This window comes from Rousettus aegyptiacus, unplaced genomic scaffold, assembly GCF_014176215.1.
Source record: "Rousettus aegyptiacus isolate mRouAeg1 unplaced genomic scaffold, mRouAeg1.p scaffold_m13_p_3, whole genome shotgun sequence".
Classification (NCBI taxonomy): domain Eukaryota; kingdom Metazoa; phylum Chordata; class Mammalia; order Chiroptera; family Pteropodidae; genus Rousettus; species Rousettus aegyptiacus.
The window spans coordinates 59,945,775-59,967,322 of NW_023416306.1; the positions used below are offsets into that span (position 1 = coordinate 59,945,775).

Below are 21,548 nucleotides of genomic sequence, written 5' to 3' on the forward strand. Positions count from 1 at the left end.
GTTTAACTTTAATCTTAATAAAATTCCTAAAGTAGTTAAAACACATAGTTTTAGCTGCTGAAACTATAGCCACGCATTAGATTATTAAATTTTACTCTTGGTGTAATAGAATTGCCATCTTGGCATGATTAATCTGAACTAAAGTAGATTGTAATTGGAGTGCTGGTGCTGGGGAAAGGAAATGTATACTATTATGCTCAGAACAATTACTTTTATACCAAAATGAAATAAATGACAGCTGTAGAATAATGTAATGAAAGGTATATGGTTTCCACATTTTAATACACTTTACATGTTTAGTGCACTGAACCCTAGGAAAGGTCCTATGTGTCATATTATTTTTTTTTTATTGATTTTGAATTTAAAAAAAACATAATTTTGCATGGTCTTAATTCTTTCTTTTTTAAAACCACATAGACTAGTTTCTAAATGTATGTAGCAACCTATAATTACTCTCAGTAGTATAATGAAAAAATGATATACTGTCAGCAAGGCTTTCCTTCCCCCCACCAAAGAGACTCACATTGCTTAAATTAAATGGTAATGTTTAGAAGCTGTGGCTGTCACTTCTGAACTACTACAGAGAAACAAGAACAGTGGCCCAGAACTATCATCTCTCACTTTGACTTCAGCTAACATGGAGAGTTCTGTAGTAACACAGCTAATATCATTTATTTCCCCTTACGTAAAATGAAAATGTTGTCACCAGCCTGTCTCATTAAATAATGTAGGAAAATCAGTAGCTTAAAATCTTTAGCACATGGAGATACTATTATTGAATTTTAGATGTTTTTTTGGTAACCCCCAAATGAAAAAATAATTGTTTAGCACTCTGGCCAAAAAGATGTTGGAAAGCAACCATTCTAAGATATGTTTAGAAGAAAACTATGATTAAAAACTAAAAACTGAGCTGCCAAGAAATAACTTTATAGAACAGAAGCATGTATGGGTATTGTTTCGCTGAACTAAATGCTATACAGAAGATTCAAATAAAGACATCACTCTCACAGAGTAGCCGAAATAAGTATTGTGATGAGGTCACATTATGGAAATGTACTTAATATATCGTGATTCATTTTGTTAAGCTGCAGCTTCATTCAGAAATACTTTTAGACATTGATTGTTTTTTCCTCAGCAGCAAACCAGCATTAAGTTTTTTATTTATTAAGTATTTGCTTGATATGATACCAAAGTAGGAATATCATGATGAGTATATTTTCTTGATATTAAAAGTGATTTCTTAACCCACTTATCCAAGTCACACCCTCTAAACTGATTTTTTCCTGGTGGTCATGGTCTTAATTTATGCACATGTTTTTTCAGATTTTCCTGACAACTAGTAAGTAGCAAGAATCTTTAAGAAAGGTATTTTTGTCTCTCTACTAAACAGGACAATGTGAGCAAGATCCACCCTCAAACCAAGACTAAGCAATATGGAGCTTTAGACAATGAAGTTGATCAAGCACAGACAATTTAATAAATAAATAAAATAAAACGAACTTGCTTCGAAGGTGCCAGCTGAAGAATCTGTAGAAATCCCTGCTACCCAATTCATACTGAAGGAATTATAGTTAGAGATAGACTTCTAAAAATAATCAGATTCTGGGAGAGTTGCATTTTTCCAAGGGAAAGAGTAGTGCCGTTCTAGTACTAGAAAGAGGGAGATGGAAAAATGACTGATGGAAAAATGCTGTTATTCAGCCTCTGTATTTTCGAATTTGCCTCCAGATGATGAGAGTATAGGTCATGTCGTTTAAATGTCAGGCTGAGCCAACTAGTCGGTTGCTTTCACTGACTAATATACGGGAGTCACCTTTCTCGGTAATTTTTAAACCCTCAAAATTTTGCTTTTATTTCGTGAGTGATAGAACTACAATGTGGTAGAAGAATTATATTCATTAATCAGGTAGAAGCTAAGGAAATTACTGACCTGATTTCCCATCTTCTTTTTTTGTACTTTCAGACTTTGTTGAGATATATGCATAAACTTCACAGCCACCTCAAGCCAAGTACACTTACATCAAGTGGTATGACCACTTGAGAGCTTAGTTTCTTAAGCAAAAATGATACTATAGTAACCTCCAGGACATGTAAAGACAGCTTGTCTTCTGTTGCTGTACAGGAAATTAATAAATCAGCCTTCCTATTCTAACTTAGAATAGGAAGGAAATTGTTCATTTCTTTAACTCTTTCAAGCCACTAACAGGCCACCCAATGCCCTAGAAAGTGTAATCTGTTAACAGACACAGGAAAAGGTATGGCCTGGATTCTCCAGTTGCTCTGCCTTTTTCTTTACAGATTTTGTACTCTGAATGATGTTATCCTAGGAAGAGGAAGGGAGGACTCATTGGGCACCTAGGGTAATGAGGTTCCTCCCATATTTTTTTCAGTTGCCAGCAGTTCTGCTTGGATGGCTCAGAATGAGCAACAGGTGATTCCTTTGGGCACTCCATGACCAACACAGCCATATTAACCAGCCATCCCTCCGTCAAACCCGGCACACAGTAGACAGAGAGCCTTAACGGTGCCATCCTCTCAAGGGTAGAATCAAGTGGTCCTCTGTGCTTCGATCATGCACTGAAGAAATCTTGAGTTATCTTATTCAGTTTTTAGTTAACAGCTTTACTAAAAGGTTAGGACAGCAATTTCTGTGCTTCAACACTATACTCAGGCCCTAAACATATTGCCATAAATAAACTTGTTGTGAGCCATTTTTAAAAAGGAAGAAGGAGGAAAGCAAGCATGCCGAAGGCAGCGGTTAATATCTGGATGCCAGATGGCATCAGCTTAGTGATGGGGCTGATTCAGTAAGAAGCAAAGGAGAATTCTTGTCATGCATCTGTGTGAACAGAACCCACAAGGAATTAGATACAGAAAGAAAAGCCAGTAAGAGTCACCACGGTGACCCTGTGGTCATTAAATGCCCTGTTTACCTTGTTGGAAATAGTATTTAGATATATAATATTTAAGCATATGTTTGCATTAGTCTATATTTATATCCAGTAAGTTGTCTGAGAATGTGGATGGTTTAACTCAGTGGTTAAGAATGTGAATTCATTTTTTTTAAGTGGCTAAAAATGTTAATTATGTGACATATATTTTTATATTCTCCTCCCAAAGAATATTTAGGGAATTAAACATCAGTAATAGATCCAGATCGTTTTGCTGTTTATATCCCCAATACAAGGTTGCCTGAATTACATTCTCTTTGTGCATTTCAGGCCACAGAAAATAAAAATAATATCATATACATATACATATATATAATTATATATGCATATATATAACTATATGTGTATATATAAATGGGGTACAATTTAATATACCTATATATGATATGATATATATATATGTGACAGATATAACAGATATATTTCTTCAGAATCAAGGGTCATGTCATCTAAGATCGAGAAATTTAAACACTATTTACAGATCATTAAACCAACATAAAGGATGTTAAGCAGAACAGAGTTCAGCATTAGAATTGTAGGATAAAGCATGAAAGTTTTTCATTTTGAAAACTAGCATATGGCAGATAAAGCCTCACGCTGACCAGAATGAAGCAGCCCTTATCTCCACAATAGTCATGACTTCTCTCACATCCAGTTCCTTTCTAACTGGCTTCCTCCCCTTCTACCCAAATCATTCTCGGCCAGCTATCCTCTACCACAGGAGAATGTTTATTCTAAGCTCTTTAGATGATTATGCATTTTAGATGGCTCTGGAGAGTCCCTGGACCTCCTAATTGTTCACACCTCCTAATGCAAGAAGCTAATTTGCTCATAAGTCATTTGTTCTGTGCCATGCTTTGTTCCAGGTGCAGATGCTGTAAAAATAAACCCAACAGTCCTTGCCCCTGAGAAACTTGAAGTGCATTCGTATCACCAAAGTGTTGAGTAATGGACAGTTATACACAGATTGAACAAATGAGCTAGTTGTTTTTAAGAAATGCGATTTGATGGTTGGGTATGTACAGCGTGATAGTGTTATGAATTTTTTTTTAATGTAGGACAATTATCTATTGAATTCCCACATTCTCTTCATTACCATATGTCCCTCTGAGGAAAGATTATTGGATCTTTTTACATAACAAATGATCAGATATTTTGTATCAGTATATGTAGCTCAGTGATTCCTACCTATGTGTTGGTCACAGATAATTTCCTAAAATTTGAAATTTTTCCAGATGCACCATCCTGCCAACTATGTGAGTTGGTGAGGGGTGAGTCTGCATATTTGTGTGCTCAAACAAGGATACAGACCTACTGGGATCAAAATAAAAAGCACTTTAATTATTGATCATACGTCCATGCAGAGCAGCAGTGAGCACAGTGAAAAGTATGGGCTCCAGAGACAGCCTGCCTGGGTGTTAATCTTGGATCCCCCACTAACAACAGAGGACCCTGAGCAAGACAATTAACCCTATAGGCTACCAAATTCCTCATTTGTGAAATGAGCATAATAATAGTACCTACACAATAGGGGTATGTCGAGAATTAAGTTAATATATATAAAAAGTACCCGGTGTGCAGGAGGCCTGCTATATGTGTTAACCATGGTATGATTGAGCCCTTTTAGCATCACTCATCTTCCTAGAGAATGTTTCAGGGAGTAAAAATGTCTTATAATCACCATTTACTTAGGGCAAAATTGAAACAGATGTCTTATCTGCCTGATACACGTCGTATCTAACAGCATCTGAGAGAGAAGTGGAATTTAACCCAAAATTTAGCTAGTGGTTCCCCAGTTAACACTTTTAAGCATCACACTTTGAATTTAGCCAGTAGTTTATTCTAAGGGACAAAGGTTGGTTGCTTTTATTTGAGTAAAAAGGGAATGCTAGGGAACTGCAGACATTAATGAGGAAAGTTCAGAAAGTGCTTAGGTGGAAAAGCATCCTCTCAACTCTAAGTTAAATACAATTGATTCCCACAGATTGCTCCCAGCATGCACTGAGACAGAAAAATCAATCACAAATTCAAGAGAGCAGACAGAGCCATTTTTATGTGGTCATTAGAAAAGCCTTTAATGCAAACCAAGAAGTTCTAAATTCGTCAGCCCCTCCTCCTGTCTCCACTTATTGCTCGTTCTCTAGCTACTTTCAGAAAGCTAAATCTGAACTATTGCTCAGCTGAGCCCTAGAGAGTGACAAAGACAAATTAATGGGATCCTTGTGTGCCAAAATAAAGTATGGACCCTGTCACCACCAATATATGTTGAGTCCATTAAGGTCATTTTTAATGAACTGGACTTCTCATTGGAAAGCTTTGCTAAACTTGTCGAATTAAGGAAAAGAACCCTTTATAAAATTGTAAGATAAACTAATTTTATTCCATGCAAAGAAGAAATGGTTCATGAAAAATGTTCTTAGTTTACTATATTTTAGATTTTTATCAAAGGGAGAATGTTATGCATTAAAAACTACATTTTGGTATTAAGCTAAAAACTGTAAATGCACTAATAATATTTTAAGGTATGATGGTATTTTTGTCCCTGGGACATGGCTTTTAGATAATCAGACTAGCCTCGAGGAAAACCAAACTTTTAAATCATGTTGTGTTCACATGGGTCAGGAAAACAATAGGAGTGAAAGATGGTCTGAAATGAGTGTCATATTCTCGTTTTTCATTTGTGAAGAGAATAGTTTGTCTCCATTTTATCTGCTACTTACTGTTAGTGATCTGTCTTCTCTTTTTCTCAATACTCTGTACATGTTGAGTTATAAAGAGTAAATAGAAAAATAGGAGCTCTCCTTGGGTTTCTCTAACCTAGAAATAATTCCAGATGTTCCAGAGCCTTCAGATTTGGGTAGCTGCTGGTAAGGAAAGGCAGCAGTGTTAGACCAGAGTCATGTATAAATTACTAAAGGCAACCTCTGGCTCAGTGTTATCCAGAAAACATTTTCTTCTATAAAATGTAATTTTAAAGTGTGTGATAGACACAGAATTTAAACTTGCCTTAAGCTATGTGACAACCCAACACCCAAACAAGATGAAATGCAGCCAGTACATCCGGCCTGAGTATAGTATAGCTATAAGAAATATAAAATGAATAAGCCCACTACAGCTACTAAATTTGGGAACAGTCACTTTTTAAAAGGCCAAAAGACACTCTTAGAACAGGAAAAAGTTCTTGTTTCCTCATGCAAATGCCTGGAACTAAGAGACATGATTTAATTTCTTTGAGTTTTGAAGTTATTGCTCCTTTAGCTTGCTTTTTAGTCTTTGAGCCGAAAAAAAAGCCTAAAACCAAGTCACTCATAACATCAACTCTTAACCTCCTATTAATTCATTTGAAAAAACTATTATGTGAAGTTTTGCCTTCATAGATGTTCGGTATAGTGAGGGGGAGACAGTTATTCACCGTTGATTCTCAAAAACTTATAACAGGTATGAGAAAATGAAGAGTCTAATGGGAGCCCCAATAGATCTTGAGGTCAGGGACGTGTCAGTTATTGAAGGACAAGTGGGAGTTATTCTAAGCTGACAGAAGGGAGGAGAGTGGCCCCCATATGCGAAAATCTTAAATCAGGAAAGAATGACACATATTTAAAGAAGTGAAGGAAGACTAGGTTAGTGACAGAGAACAGTAGGAGATGGAGATTTAGAATGGTTTAATGTAACCTTGGAAAGGAGTTTGGCTTTTTTCTGGATTTAATGGGAAACAATGAAAAGCTTTACATTTTAAGATCCCCTTGCTACAGAATGAAAAATGGATTGCTAGGGGCTAACAGAGAATGAAAACAGACCAGTGGCTGTTGTGGCAGTTCAGGAGGGACATATTAGCTTCAGTGATTGTGACTTACATGTCAGTCTGAGAGCCAGAATGGTGAGGTGGTAAAGTGCACAGATTCAGGAGTCACTACAGTTTGAATCTTGACTCTACTATTTATGTAGCAGTATGACCTTGGATTCTCTATGTCTCAGTTTTATAAGCTAGAAATTGGGATGAAAATAGTACAGTTATGATACAGTTTTCAAAAATATAAAATCATGACTCATATGAATATAAAATGAGTACATATCTAAATTGTTATTTAACTCATGAATTATTAGGGGAACCAGTAAGATGGTAACACTAATTCAAAGGAGAATTGGATTTAGAGAAGTATTGTATTTTCTAACAGAAAAAATTAAGTGCATTGACATGAACAGAAAAAATTTCCATCGCTATGGACAAGAAACATTTGTATCACCACCAGCCTTGTACAGGGAAACTGTCTCTATGTGGCTGCAAAATAGACCAGCTAAAGATAAAGACTCACACTTCCATAGAATTAGACATTGCTTGAAAGTCTGTTAGGCATTGCTAGCCTTCCACTGTAAAAGGCAATCAATAATCTCTTTTTCCCATTTTACAATATTTTTGACAGTACCCATCTCCTAACAATGTTATGATGAGTTAATATGTAGAAAGTGATTAAAACATATCAATAAACATTAGCTGTCATTGTTATATTAACATGGCGGTAGTGGAATAAATGAATTTCAGATATATTTTGCAGGGAGAATTGATAGAACTTGGGAATCATTTGTAAGTGAGCAGTCAGGGAAAATGAAAGGTCAAGAATAATTCCTTTTTTTACTTGAGCAATTGGATGGCCAGTAGAATTGTGTGCTATGATTGAATAGGATACTTAGGAGGTAAATAGGGAGTTCAGTTTTGGGTATTTTAAGTTGGAGATACCTTTGAAATAGCAAAGTAGAAATGTCAAGCAGGCGAGAAAGCAACATGTAGTGGTTAAGAGCGTGATCACTTGTTAGCTGTGTGGCTGATTTATGCTTCACTTTCCTCGTCTGTATCTTAAGTGGAGATAATAGTAATTCTAGTGTTATTAGGTCATTGTTAAGATTTAACAACTTTTATTTATATAGCACTTAAAATTGTGCCTGGCATATAAGAAGCACTATATGAGTTTTTGACAAATAAGTTAATTATGTTAAATTAGTGTTTACTCCTTTCAAAGAGTAAAATGACTCCCTAACCCAAATCTTAAATGCAGTTGTTACTCAGTATCCTTGGGGAATTGGTTCCAGAAAACCCCTGCAGATACCAAAATCTGTGGACACTCAAGTAAGCCCCTTATATAAAATGGCATCATATTTGCATATAACCCACACACATCTTCCTGTATACTTAATCTCCAAATTTCTTATAATACCTAATATAATGTAAATCCTATTTAAATATCTGTTATACCATATTTACAGACTACTGACAAGATTTTAAAAATCCGTACATGTCTGGTATAGACATTACCATCGTAGGTCAAACTACATAAGACATGTCAGCAATACCATCACTTTCTTTTTTTCAAATATTTTCTATCTACAGTGAGTTGAATCTGTGGGTGTGGAACCTGTAGATACTGAGGGCTGACTATGCTTAGAAATTGCCAGGTCATTAGTGGTATTTGAAACCAAGGATCATTGATGAACACGTCAAAAGACAGCACCAAACTATACCCTAAGGCATTGCAATATTCAGAGTTTGAGGAGAGAAGGATCTAGAAAAGGAGACTGATAAGTGAACAGAAAAGAAAAGAAAACCATAAGAGTTGGGTGTCACGTAAATCAAGAGTAAAGCAAGTAGAGAGTAAATCAAGAAGAAAGGCATGGTCAATTATATTGGATGCCACTGGGGAAAAAAAAAGAGTCAAGGACTGGATTTGTTGGGAGTAGCAGACAATGTGGGGCCAGTGTTCTTAGAAATTGTTTATTAGCTGTTGTTCTGTTGGCTTCTCTCTTACTGTTAAAGAACAACAACCTCCGAGGTCAACAGGGTCCCTCTTAGTAGTCTTACTAATATCTTTCTAATATCTTATCTAGAACCATATCAGAGAAAGCTAGATCAGAAATGGAAGACAAGTTTAATAGAGACTCAAATTTGAGGTCCTAGCCTCTTGAAAGAGCCTGTAGTGTCTGACTCATTGGAACTTTGAGAGAACTCTGATCCCCCTGCAGCATTTCCTGCTAGTATAAAGTCTCTTTGAAAGGAAAATGTGCTCTTTGATACAGTCTGCCTTTCTTTTCCCACTTCTGGCACTGAGCATCTCAGCAAGAAAGCCAGTGAGACAACCTTGCAGAAGTGAGTTGACCCTGACAGAATAGACAGGCATCATTATCATAAGAAAACGAAGTCTGCTACTTGGAAAATGCCATTTAAACAAAGCTCTCTCAATACTGCCTTGGTGTATTTTGAAATTGAGGCCTATCTTTTTATGCATTCATTCATTCATTCAATCATTCATTCATTATTGGTTAGTGGCATGGGGAGGTCACTGAATTTTTTTATTAAATGGTTGTACGGTTGATGCATCAAATTATCATTTGCTTTTATTTCTAGGATCATTCTATTCTTGTTTATACTACTGGGGCACCTCACATTGCTGAACACCCTGACAACCAAGGCACAATACTTAAGGATTTGAGGAACCTATGAAAAAAAGTGGTGCTATCAGATATTTTGTGTAGTGGTGTCCTGGACACCGTTGAAAATTTTGTTTGGAGACTTTAGCGAGTTGCATAACTAGCATTAATTTCTTGCAGCTTCAGAGAGTCATAAACTAACAACAGCAGTTGAGAAATATTTTCATAATTCCACTTTCAAATCAAGTATCCTTGACTAAAGATCTTTCACAATAACTTAGATTCTCATTTATTTGGAATGATTTAGGTGTGGTCTAAGTGAATGTAGAGACATATTTTGGGTAAGTGTTCTCTCAAAACTTTAATACTCTAGCTATATTTTTAAATAATCATTTTAAGGATGTCTTGTATGATGGGTTTTACAATTATTTCTAAAATTCCTAAAGGGATTCAGTTAAATAGTTGCCTTCATCAATGGACACTTAGGTCGTTTCCACGTCTTGGCCACTTTGAATAATGCTGCAATAAACATAGCAGTACATATATCTTTATGAAAAAATGTTTTCAAATTTGAGGGGTAGATACCCAAAAGAGGGATTGCTCTCTTATTCTTAATTTTTTTTTAGGAACCTCCATATCGTTTTCCATATTGCACCACTTTACATTCCCACCAGCAGTGTATGAGGGTTCCTTTTCCCCCACAACCTCTCCAACACTTCTTATTACTTGTGTTGTTGATAATAGCCATTCTTACAGGTGAGAGATGGTATCTCATTGTGGTTTTGATTGGCATATCCCTAATAGCTAGTGAAGTTGAGCATCTTTTTATATATCTGTTAGCACTTACACATCTTCCTTTGAAAAGGATCTATTCAGGTCTTCTGCACATTTTAAGTCAGATTGTTTGTTTTTTTTGTTGTCGAGTTGTATGAGTTCTTTATTTATTTTTGACCTATATATTAGTCACTTATCAGAGGTACCATTTTCAAATACCTGTTCTCATGCGTTTGGCCGCCTTTTTGTTTTGTTGATGGTTTCTTTTGCTGTGCAGCTTTTTAGTTTAATGTAGTCCCATTTATTTATTTTTTCTTTTATTTGCTTTTGAGGTTGAGTTCACAAAACCCCTCTAAGACTAAGGTCCATAAGTTTAGTGCCTTTATTTTCATCTATGCATTTTATATTTAAGTCGTTCATCTATTTTGAGTTAATTTTCATGTATGGTGTCATATTGCAGTCTAGTTACATTCTTTCGCATGTGACTTTCTAGTCTTCCCAGCATCATTTATTAAAGACTTTTCATTGTATGTTTCTGGCTCCTTTGTCAAAAATTAGTTCCCCATTTTTGTGTAGATTTATTTCAGGGCTCTCAATTCTGTTCCGTTGGTCAGTGTTATTGTTTTTCTTCCAATACTATTCTATTTTGATTATTGTAGCTTTGTGTATAGTTTGAAGTCAGGGATGTGATATCTCCAGCTTTGTTCTTTTTTGTTCGGGATTGCTTTGTCTATTTGGGGTCTTTTGTAGTTCCATATAAATCGAGGAGTTTTTGTCCTACTTCTATGAAAAATGTCATTGGGATTTTGATAGGGATTGCACTGAATCTGTACATTGCTTTAGGTAATATGCACATTTTAACAATGTTAATTTTTTCGATCCATAATCATGGAAATATCTTTCCATTGCTTTGTGTTTTCTTCCATTTCCTTTAACAGTGTCTTATAATTTTAGTATAAAAGTCCTTCATTTCTTTAGTTTTTTCCTAGTTATTTTGTCCTTTTTGTTGCAATTGTAAATGAGATTGTTTTCTTCATTTCTTTTTCTGATATTTCATTGTTAGCAATAGGAACCCAACAGATTTTTGTGTGTTGATTTTATATCCTGCAACTTTACTGAATTTGCTTCTTTTCTCTAATAATAGTCTTTATAATTTTTCCTAAAGTATTCAGTTTATTCCCTCTTCTCTCCTCACCCTAATGTCATGACACCACTCACATACACAAACATATACCAAAAGAAAGAGGGAAAACAAATCCACAACCTCTATCAACTTATAACTCAAATGTAATAAGATTGAAAACTTAACCAAAATTAAGTATTTCTAGTGTGATTTCCTGTGAGTTTTGATTTTCATGTTGAAACTAGAAAATGAGGCAAGACTAATAAGAGCATTAAAATAACACACTTATAAAGCTACACTTATTTTGAATATTCCTAAGGATTTTTTTAAACAAACACGTATATGAGAAAGGAGAGGAAAGTAAGAGGAGAAAAGCAAAATTTAAATATCTTAGTTACAAACTATACGTGCATAAAAGCAGAGCCTAACCCTGGCTAAGATTTGCAATGACATGAAACTAATTAACTGAGGTTGAATTGTTTCTGTTTAGCATTATATTAATAAAGTGATTGTTTTTGTTATTTCTGTCCATGCTTCTTACTCCATAATAGCCACTAATAAACTAAACCACTTTGTGATTTTACAAGTAAATTTGATTATCGCTGTTTTCTATTTCATGAAAGGGACTGTGGTAATGACTAATTAAAGGATAAACTTCTTGTTAATAAAATGAACAATTAAGCTTGCAAATTGAAGACTAGACAGAAGCGAAGTTATTTATTTGCTAGGGTTTTTTTTTAATTTAATTTTCTGGAGATGGGAAGGCTAAATGCAGAAATCGTATCAGTCCTTTCTGAAGTTTCAGCCTGTTTTTTAAAGAACTCATTTATCCAGCCATTTTCATTCATCCCACATTAGTACTGCTAACAAAAAATTTTTAAATTATTCAAACTTCAATAACAAGAACTTTTTCGTTGTACATATGTACATCAAAATGATTTTTTAAAAATACCTATTGACTCCATTTCAAAGATCCCATTTTAAAGGTTCTAAGTCAGCAAGCACTATTCAAATTGAGACATCTAAAGATTACAATTCAATCTCCTAGCTCACTGGCCTGCCCTCTCACTGACCTTGTTTCCTCCCGCTTGTGGCCAGAAAGCTCAAGATTGTAAATACAGAGTTGGGAGACCTAGGGATGTGGGGGAAAGTTTCATGTGAAAAAGTTATTATTCATTGGCCATTTGCACTATTATGTATTTCTCTTTTGAAATATAATCTCCTGTTTTCAATGAGAGAGAATATATCATATAATGCAGTGTATGCACTAGAGAAATTAACATGACTGCTAGAGGACAGCACCACTCAAAAGCTAAATTGTTTTTAATTGGTGTGAACTTAGTGAAGACTTAAGGATAGTGGGTTGGGAGACAAGCCAGTAAGGCTCTTTGACATTTGATAAGACTCCCACTTTGGGAGCCATAAAGGTAGATGTTTATTGTTTTTGCTATTAATCCTAAGTGTTCAAAGGGTCAAAAATACCTACACACACACACACACACACACACACACACACACACACTTTCATTTTCATTTAGATGCTGCTTTAAAATAAACAAGTTTCAAGCAATATTAACGAGTTCCTAGGGCTTCAGTAACATAACATGCCCCACTTACTTTTGGGGCTTTCAGTGTCTCTTTCTGGTCCTGGAAAGAGACCAAATGCAAAGTGATTCACATTATAGTTGAGGAAAGCTAAGGATTTGGTTTGTGCGTCATTTATATTCTAGATTTTATCTGGGACTCACTGTGGAAGATAGAACGTAAATCAGTTTAGCTGTTTGTCATCTTATAAGCTATTCGTGGGGGGGAAAAATGGAAATTAAGGCCTAAATAAAACTTACTATTTGGAGGTTGTTTATGAATCTCAGTGTGTTTGGCTTCTCCACTAAATATTCCAGGAATTACTAAACAACATACCGACAAAATTCAGACCCTTCCACTGCCTTTTCCACCTCTAACCCCAATTTTTGTAAATAGAGTTTTATTGGAACACAACCAAACCCATTTGTCTATGTATGTATAGTCCATGGCTGCTTTCACACTACATAGGTAGAGTTGAATAGTTGCAACAACAAAAGACTCACAGACTTGGCCCACAAAAATCTGAAATATTTTCTATTGGCCCTAAAAAGTTAGCCGATTCTTGTTGTCTTGTAATAGTCACTAAAGGAGGGCTGTGATAGATGACAGAACAATAATCCTTACTGCATAGGTGAAGCTAATAGGGTGACAATTCTTCTTGAGATCTTGTCATCTTTTGTATTTGAAAACAAAATTTAGCACCACATTATTAAAGAAGCATTATTTATCACATTGTGGTCAAAGTTGGCAGAATTATCATTTGCTTTCGGCTTTTTCTTATATACAGAATAGTTTAGTATGCAATTTTCTTTATGTCTACACTTGGGTTATACGATTGAGTCCTTGTGAATTTGTCATGATTCTTGTACCAGGAGCCAGGCAGGTATATACAAATGTGTAAGAAGGGGGTTAAGATTATTTCGATTGCAGATTTTGGTTTTATATTTCTAGAAAGTCCATACAGGTAGCATTATTTAAAGAGAAAGAGACTTTTTCATCTTTTAGGATATACTGTTTCTCCAAGTTCTCTAGGTGCCAGAAGATGAAGTCAAGAATTGAAAAACAACAGAGGGAGGTAACACCGTGATGAGAATTTCTTGGGACTAATTCTAGGTGGCCCTTCCCTCTCACTCATCCACCTTCCTGACAAGGTCATAGGTGACTTTCATTCTCTCCTATGGGATGGCTCTTCAAAGGCAACAACTGGAGACCTTTCTTAAAGGAACTCCTTCCATTCTCAGTCAGCTGTCTGCAAGGGATGCCAGGTCCCCCTGTCCCACACACAGCACAGGCTCAGGCCTAGGGAACGTCTTTGCTGTGTTCCTTCCAGTTTGGAAACTTGGATTGGTTTCCCATTAGAATTTCAATTCCCCTAAACCAGATATGAACCATTTGTACTTGCTAGGATTTAAACCTTCTTATCAGTTCTTAACTTTTCTGCCAAAGTCAAGGTTAAGGAGCCAGGTTTGCATGCTTCTTCAGCATGACTCCCTGAGAGAAAGCAGTAGGATCATGGGGGGAAAATATTCCGAAGTTCTTTTTCCAGATTATTATACAAACTTTTTGAAAATGTTAGTGGTTCCCTCTGAGTGTTTTTTTTTTTTTTTTCCATAGGCCCCTCTTGAGGTCATTGCAGTTATGGCCATTGCTGATGAGTAGGAGAAAAAAAAAAAAAAAGTCCTTTTTTGGGGGGGGGGGAATTTATATATTGTTCTATATTCTAGAGAAACTCAGAAAAACCAGGTTCTCACTAGTATGGCTTCTCTCGGGGGCAGGGGTAGAGGCTGTGAAACAAACTTGTATGAATGCACAACCTCTCCTTTACTGGGACATGCCTGTGGACTTAAATTTGTAGTACATCTTTTCTCTGTGATATAAAAAGAATTGTAGTCCAGACTAATTCAAAGAATGTGTGAGGAACAAGACTTTGCTTCATTCTTGGAAACTTACAAAAAAAAGAAAAGAAACAAACAAACTCTTTCTACATATAAATAAATCTTGGGAAGCACACTGTGCAGAAAAGCAAAGAAAGTTACAGAATATGAGATCCCAACTAAGAAAAATACTTCCTTAAATATCTCCAAGGGCTTATGTGGCTATAGTTTTTAGTATCAGTATTAGGCTGCTATAAGAATAGCCAGCATCTTGCAGCAGGCACAAGTGCTGGGATTTAGAGGGAGGGAGAAAAAACCTTCAATTCCCTGTTCTGAAGAGCTACTGTGGGTAGGAGGCAGGGAGAAAGCAGGTGGTCTGTGGTTGGAATGTCTTACAGCTGGGAGTTCAGATGACACGCTTGAAAAACCAATCCAGAAACAGTGGCAAATGAGCTCATAAACTACCCTGAAGCGCCCATCATAGGACAGGGTGGCGGAGCCCTGAGCACATCCTGGGACGTCCCTGGGCCATGGTGGCAGATGGAATGCGGCCCTTCACAATGTCCAGGGTCTCCTGCCTGGGATTTCTCATCCTGTTTTTTTGTTTGCTTGCGGATTGCAGGTTCATCCCAGAGGCCTGGTCAGCCTGCACAGTTACCTGTGGTGTGGGGACCCAGGTACGAAGAGTCAAGTGCCAGGTGCTCCTGTCTTTCTCTCAGTCTGTGGCTGACCTGCCGGTTGATGAATGTGAGGGACCCAAGCCAGCATCCCAGCGTGCCTGTTATGCAGGACCGTGCAATGGAGAAGTTCCCGAGTTTAACCCAGAAGAGACAGATGGCCTGCAGGATTTTGACGAGCTGTACGACTGGGAGTATGAGGGTTTCACCAAGTGCTCAGAGTCATGTGGAGGAGGTAAGAACAGGGATTCTGGTCCAGATCCCCACCATCTTCTTGTCCTTTTTCTGAATCCACTCTGCCTGCGTGCAGCTGTGTCATGTGACTGCCTCTCGTCCAAGAATGCTAAGTAGTGGGGGCGGGGGAGGGGAACAAGGAGGGAAGGGGGAGGAAGCCTTTCTAAATGTAAAGCATACTGAATGAAACACAGATGTAGTTCTCTTTGGGCTTGAGTGGCTGTCAGGCTGTCAGCTGTGAGTGACCAACAGCACTAATGCTTTTTACTTTCTGTTGTCATTCTGATGGTTTGCAATACATTCTAGTGTATTTGAGAAACACAATTGACACCAATCTGGCAATACCCTCAACTTTCAGTTTCATTTATCTGTGCCCTCGCCTCAACACATGTGGTATGAACCAAAACCCAAGATGACAGAATATTCTGCCCTTCCCCAAAATGGGTTATATAGTCCTCTGATTTACTCAGCTAAATTCCCTAAAGTAATATCTTTTTATAAAGGAAAAGCGTGTGTAAAGGGCAATTTAACATGATGGTTACCTGGAACTGGAAAGGAGTTTAGAGATTAAAGTGTGACCCCACCGCTATTTTACATGAGAAAACTAAGATACAAAGAAGCCGAGTGACTTATTCAAGATCACATGGCTAGTGAGTGACAGCTGGGAAAATGCCTGCCTTTTATTTCTCTGTCTCCAGTCTTTCCATCATACCACACTTCTTTAAGCCCTTAGAGAATTACTGAAGCTTTCTCATTACGAATATTATTTAACTAATCTTAGATGCTTTCATGTATATTGACCTGGTTCTCTTAGGTATATTTCTTGGCGATAATGACAGATTCAGTGGTTCTTTATTTCAGGTGAAATATAAACAGGATTGTAGTGAGAGAGGAACGTACTTAACAATTCAAGATACAATCTTCCTTACCATTAGAGAAACTACATTAGATTTGTATTGCCACTGTCTCCCATGTCTTCTCCCAAGAGAGATTTTGGTAGGTGAGGAAAGACTGACCAAATTCCTGCCAAGTCCCTGACAATCTACCCCTTTGGCATGTTAAGGTCCCACACTCCTAGCAAAGTTTCTTGTTTACATGGTATAAAAATAAATAAATTAAAATTTTTCAAAACTGTTTTCTAAACCATGACATTTTGGAAACTTTTTTTAAAAGGCATCTTTTGTCATTATTGAGAATGGAAGAATAAATGTACCCAAATTGTTCCCATGGAGTTGAAAAAGGAATGAATAGTGAAACAAGTACTAGCAAAGAATCCATTTTCTCCATCAGGTCTTTTAGTAAGCGTTTAATAGTTTTGACCTTGAAGTTCTTGTTTGTTTTTAAGTCTTCCAATTTCAACCCGTGGAATTCTTAAATGTTTTAATGGAGAGCCCTGTTATTTTAAAACCTAAATTTTTCCATCTGAATCTGGAAGAGTTTCCTGGAACTCAGCTAATCTGTATTCTTAGGGTGTTCTCCACTCAGACGGAGGACATCTTTTCTTCCATGCTTAACATGGGAGAAGTGTTAAATAAGCTTCGGTGATCTCTGAGCCTAGGCAGGAGCTGTGAGGTCAGGTGGAAAAGCCACAGCCTGTGGCTATAGTTGCTTCTTTGCAATATGACAAATGACTTAAGAGTTCAGATGATGTGTGTTTATCGCCAATTTCCGTGATCACCTGAATTGAATGATCGTTATCTCTAGTCTGAAACAAATGTGCTTTGAAAAAAATTATTTATGGTCTCTCAGTTAAGGCTCTCAGTTACAAGTCAGTGCTGGAGCTTTATGAGCAGATGGAAAAAATAGATGCTGTAATGGAATATATAAATAAGCAGATACCTTTATCTTTAAGATTCTAACCATTCTGCTGATCAACCAGGGGTATAAAATTCAAAGTGTAGAGAGTAGGTGGAATGTTTTGAATTTAAAATGTTCTCAGAAGATATTGATTCGGAAATAAGATTTGGATGTTTGATATACAACCGATCTCTGCCTGTAGGAACTGTGCGTCTTTGTATAACATAAGTTGTACATCCTTTATATCCAAGGCAGGGTAAAGTTACTGAAATGTCTTAGGTCTTAACTGTCAACAACTGTGCATACTTACCTACAGTTATATCCCTGTTCCAAGGTAATATATTTACACCTCAAATGTTAGAGCTGAAAATTCCAAAGTGGTGAAAATATGCTTGGGTTACATGGTCCATATGATGCCCATATGCACTAAAAAATTATTTTGTTATATGGGACATGTATATTTTGAAGTCAGTATTTGGCAGTAACATTTTATTGTACTATCAACTTTGATCTTTCACCAAAGTATATCCACGAGATTATATATATTTTTAATCATTCTTGCTGAAGCCAACGAAAAATTTGCAAGATTAACAGATAGATTTTAAATCAATTTTGGGTTGTAAGGCCACTCAGGCTAATTTTATTTTTTTGCAATCTCATGAGATGAAATTGGGTAGATACAAAAGTAACCTTTCACCTAGCAGAGGTAGCAACCAGAAGGAACTAATTAGTAATTTAGGCTGTCGTTTCCCTGAGCTGTCATCAAATATCATGTAACAATTATGCTATTCTGGGAGATATAAACAATGAAAATCCCATTTTCCGGAAGGTTAAAAGTGAGCCTAACCTGTTCGTATCTGTGTCCTGTGTCCCACTATCATCTCCTTGTTATGTTTTAATTTCCCATACGTGCACTAGTACGTGTGGACAAGGAGAGCGGGTCTGAACCTGAACAGTTTATTATATTGAACTCCTAGACCATAAAATAACATTAAACTCTAGCTGAGGGAAAACTTGAAATTTACTTCAGCAAGAATGAAAGGTGAAGTCTTGTACCTGTTACTCCCTTTTCCTTATGAGTCCTCTCTCCTTTAGCTTCTGTCAAGAAAAGAAAACTCAAAATCATAAAGCGCTCTACTTAAACATGTGTTCTGTGTTGGTTTAAAATGTCCTTCAAAGTACATATATTAGCCTGTTTGGAAAGAGAGCAAACTGGATGAGCTAACTTCTCATGTCCGGGCCTGACTCCCCTGGGCGAAGTATACTGTGAACTTGCAGGTGAAATCCTCACATTTCCTCCCTCTTCCAACATCCCACTCGCCCCATTGCAGGGCAGCACCCTCACTCCATGTTCCTTCCTGCGGGCATCCCATTCGCACCTCCCTTTAGCCGAAATTGCACACTCTGCTTAGAATGCCTTGCCCTTCAGGCATTTCATTCGTCAGGCCACAAAAATTTATTGCGTGTTCACCACAGGGCTGGTCCCAGATACTCCTTAATTATGACAGAGCTCTGTCCTTGGTTTCCCCCCATCCCAGGCCCCACCTAAGAATGCTGAGGCAACCGGCCCCTATGGCAATATCCATTTAATGCATAGTGTTGCAGAGGCAAAGTACATTGTTTTATGGTATGGTAGATTAGAATTTAGTAACTCTAGATGCTGCTTAATCTTAGCACTTAACCACCCCAAAGGTGATTTTTATCTTGAGCTACGATTATTGGTTTAGAGTCATATAAATTTGTGTTCCACATATCCAAAAGAAGAGATTACTTTTAGAAACCTTAGCCCTTGTTACACCCATTCCTCGCAGTCTTAGAAGGACCTCAGCTCTATAAACAATGAGTTCACAAAGTGGAAACAGGTTATATCACTCGTACACCACCCCCCACACATGAAGCACTTTCAAGTAAGGCAAGTGATAAGCTGTTTATATCTGAACAAAGCCAAGAGTTATTTTAGAGCAACAATTTAATATCTCTTGAATATTACCAGGTAGGTAAATGAATTTTAAACTTAATTTATTAGTTTACAGCTCTAGATTTTGTATGGAAGAGTTAGCTTCATGCAGCACCTTGTTGTCATTACCTTAATAATGCCAGACTATTCCAGTGGGAAGACTCAGTGATGATATCAACCATTTCTTGTAAAATGTTTTGCTATATCATCATACCATGAATTTCAAATGGCTCATCCTGGCTGGAACCAAGAAAAACACCCCGTCATCAGCATTACAGAATATAGAGTAGCTTGGGTGTCTCATGTAAATCTCAAATGCTCCACTCTGAACTGGCCATGATATATTTAACTTAATTTTTGAAGCCCATAAAAAAAAAAAAAAAAAAAAAAAACTTAGAAAAAAAAAGTTACATTCACGGCCACAGAGTAAATACTGTGACTGATTTTTTTTTTTTTTTAATGTCTGATTTATAAGATTTACTAGAAAGAAAGAAAGGTGATTCGGATTCTGGCTTTAAAATGTCACTTTTTAAATAACAGCCTTGCTGAGTGACTTAAGCCAGTGTGACATTACTTTAGGAAGCGTTACCCTGTTAATTGGGGTGATAACTTCTTGGAAAAACATAGGGTAGATAGAAGGAGGGAAGGGACAGGGCTAATGAGTGATGGGTCAGCTGTACTATATTAAGTACTAATTAACAAAGCAATGCAGAAAAAAACAATAGTATGTGTATTTATACATAAAACTAATTTTATGGATTATCACATACTCTGCTATAACTAACTATATACAAATAGTTAGCTACAGATAGATGTCTTTAGGTGTACAGATCTTTATTTACATAGCTTTATATGACTGAAAGCATATTATCAAGAATGTCCTGTCTCACCTATTCCTTAAACTGAACTCTGCTGAAATGATTCCAGACAAACGTGTAGGTTGGCTATTCCTGAATATCTCCTGCAGATATAATAGCCTCTTAGTATTTTTAAATGTTAATGCTTTCAGTCATTAAAGCTCTGGTGCTAAGGCACAGCTTCACCATTAATCAACTGTATGACCTCAGCAAGTCTTTTCACCCCCTCTAAGCCTCAGTTTCCTTATCTGTAAATTGGGGATAAAAATAATGCTAACTCCTGGAGCTGTTGAGAGGATTGAATGAAGCCTGTGGATTTTGCCTATTGTTATTACTGTGGGCACCAGAATGAAGTCTGGTCATTACCGTACCCAGTTAAGTGTTTCCTTGCTCCACAGAGGCCTCCCTGGGGGTGCCTGCCCACTGCCTTGGAAGACCTGCCAAGTGACCTCATGCCCATCACTGTTCAAACTCCTATCTTACCTGCTCTGAGTCAGGGGTGTGCTGGTGTCAGTGGGAACACTGGTTTCAGGGATGTAATAATTGTGCATCGTTTTCTTTGTTCCAACTGCCAAAGCTGCCCTAGGTCACTAAAGAAATCAACCAGAATCAAAAGGAAAACAACAAAAACTGGAGTCCTGGATGCAAGGCCCCAGAAGAACAGCAGTTTACAGATTGTTGAATATTAAAACATGGCCCTTGGCCTCCCTTCCAAATACAATAGTCTCCTGTTGATTAAAAAGTAACGTGTGAATTTCTCGGGGCCTTTTTTTTTCAGTCACCCTGTTCCCCTTCTGCATTAATTTATCATGTTTCAGCATTGACAACTGTATAGCCTAGTGGAATTTCTTTTTTTTTTTTTTTAAGCATTTCAACAGTACTGGTAGCAGTCTCTCTTTTCGGGGCAGTTCTGTGCCTTACAGGGCACGCTTAACAGAGAAGCATGAGCCTAGGTGTACTATCTTCCAAAGCGAGCGAAGCAGTAAGATGGGCAGTCCTGGGCTTTAAACTGCTGTCTCTGACTTGCAGCCAGAGTCCTACCAATCACAGAGCCCTCCCACCAGCCGCCTTGTCTACACTTCATCACCCCCCACACGCCCACTCTGGCCTGACAGTGTGATTTGTACACAGGTGTCCAGGAGGCCGTGGTGAGCTGCCTGAACAAACAGACGCGGGAGCCTGCCGATGAGAACCTGTGCGTGACCAGCCGCCGGCCCCCAAAGCTCCTAAAAGCCTGCAGTTTGGATCCCTGCCCAGCAAGGTAAAGGGCATCAGGGGCATGTTGCCTGCCCTGCCACCCAGC

At 37.3% G+C, this 21,548-nt stretch overlaps 1 protein-coding gene across 3 annotated transcripts in view; it reads left to right on the forward strand.

The window, feature by feature from the left end:
* ADAMTSL1 (ADAMTS like 1) overlaps nucleotides 1-21,548 on the forward strand; it is an 823,217-nt gene that overhangs the window by 616,137 nt on the left and 185,532 nt on the right. For all 3 annotated transcript variants that reach the window (XM_036217921.1, XM_036217923.1, XM_036217924.1), the window contains 2 exons: nucleotides 15,346-15,635; nucleotides 21,377-21,506. In XM_036217921.1, coding sequence (XP_036073814.1) covers nucleotides 15,346-15,635; nucleotides 21,377-21,506 — 420 coding nt within the window. The remainder of the gene's footprint in view (nucleotides 1-15,345; nucleotides 15,636-21,376; nucleotides 21,507-21,548) is intronic.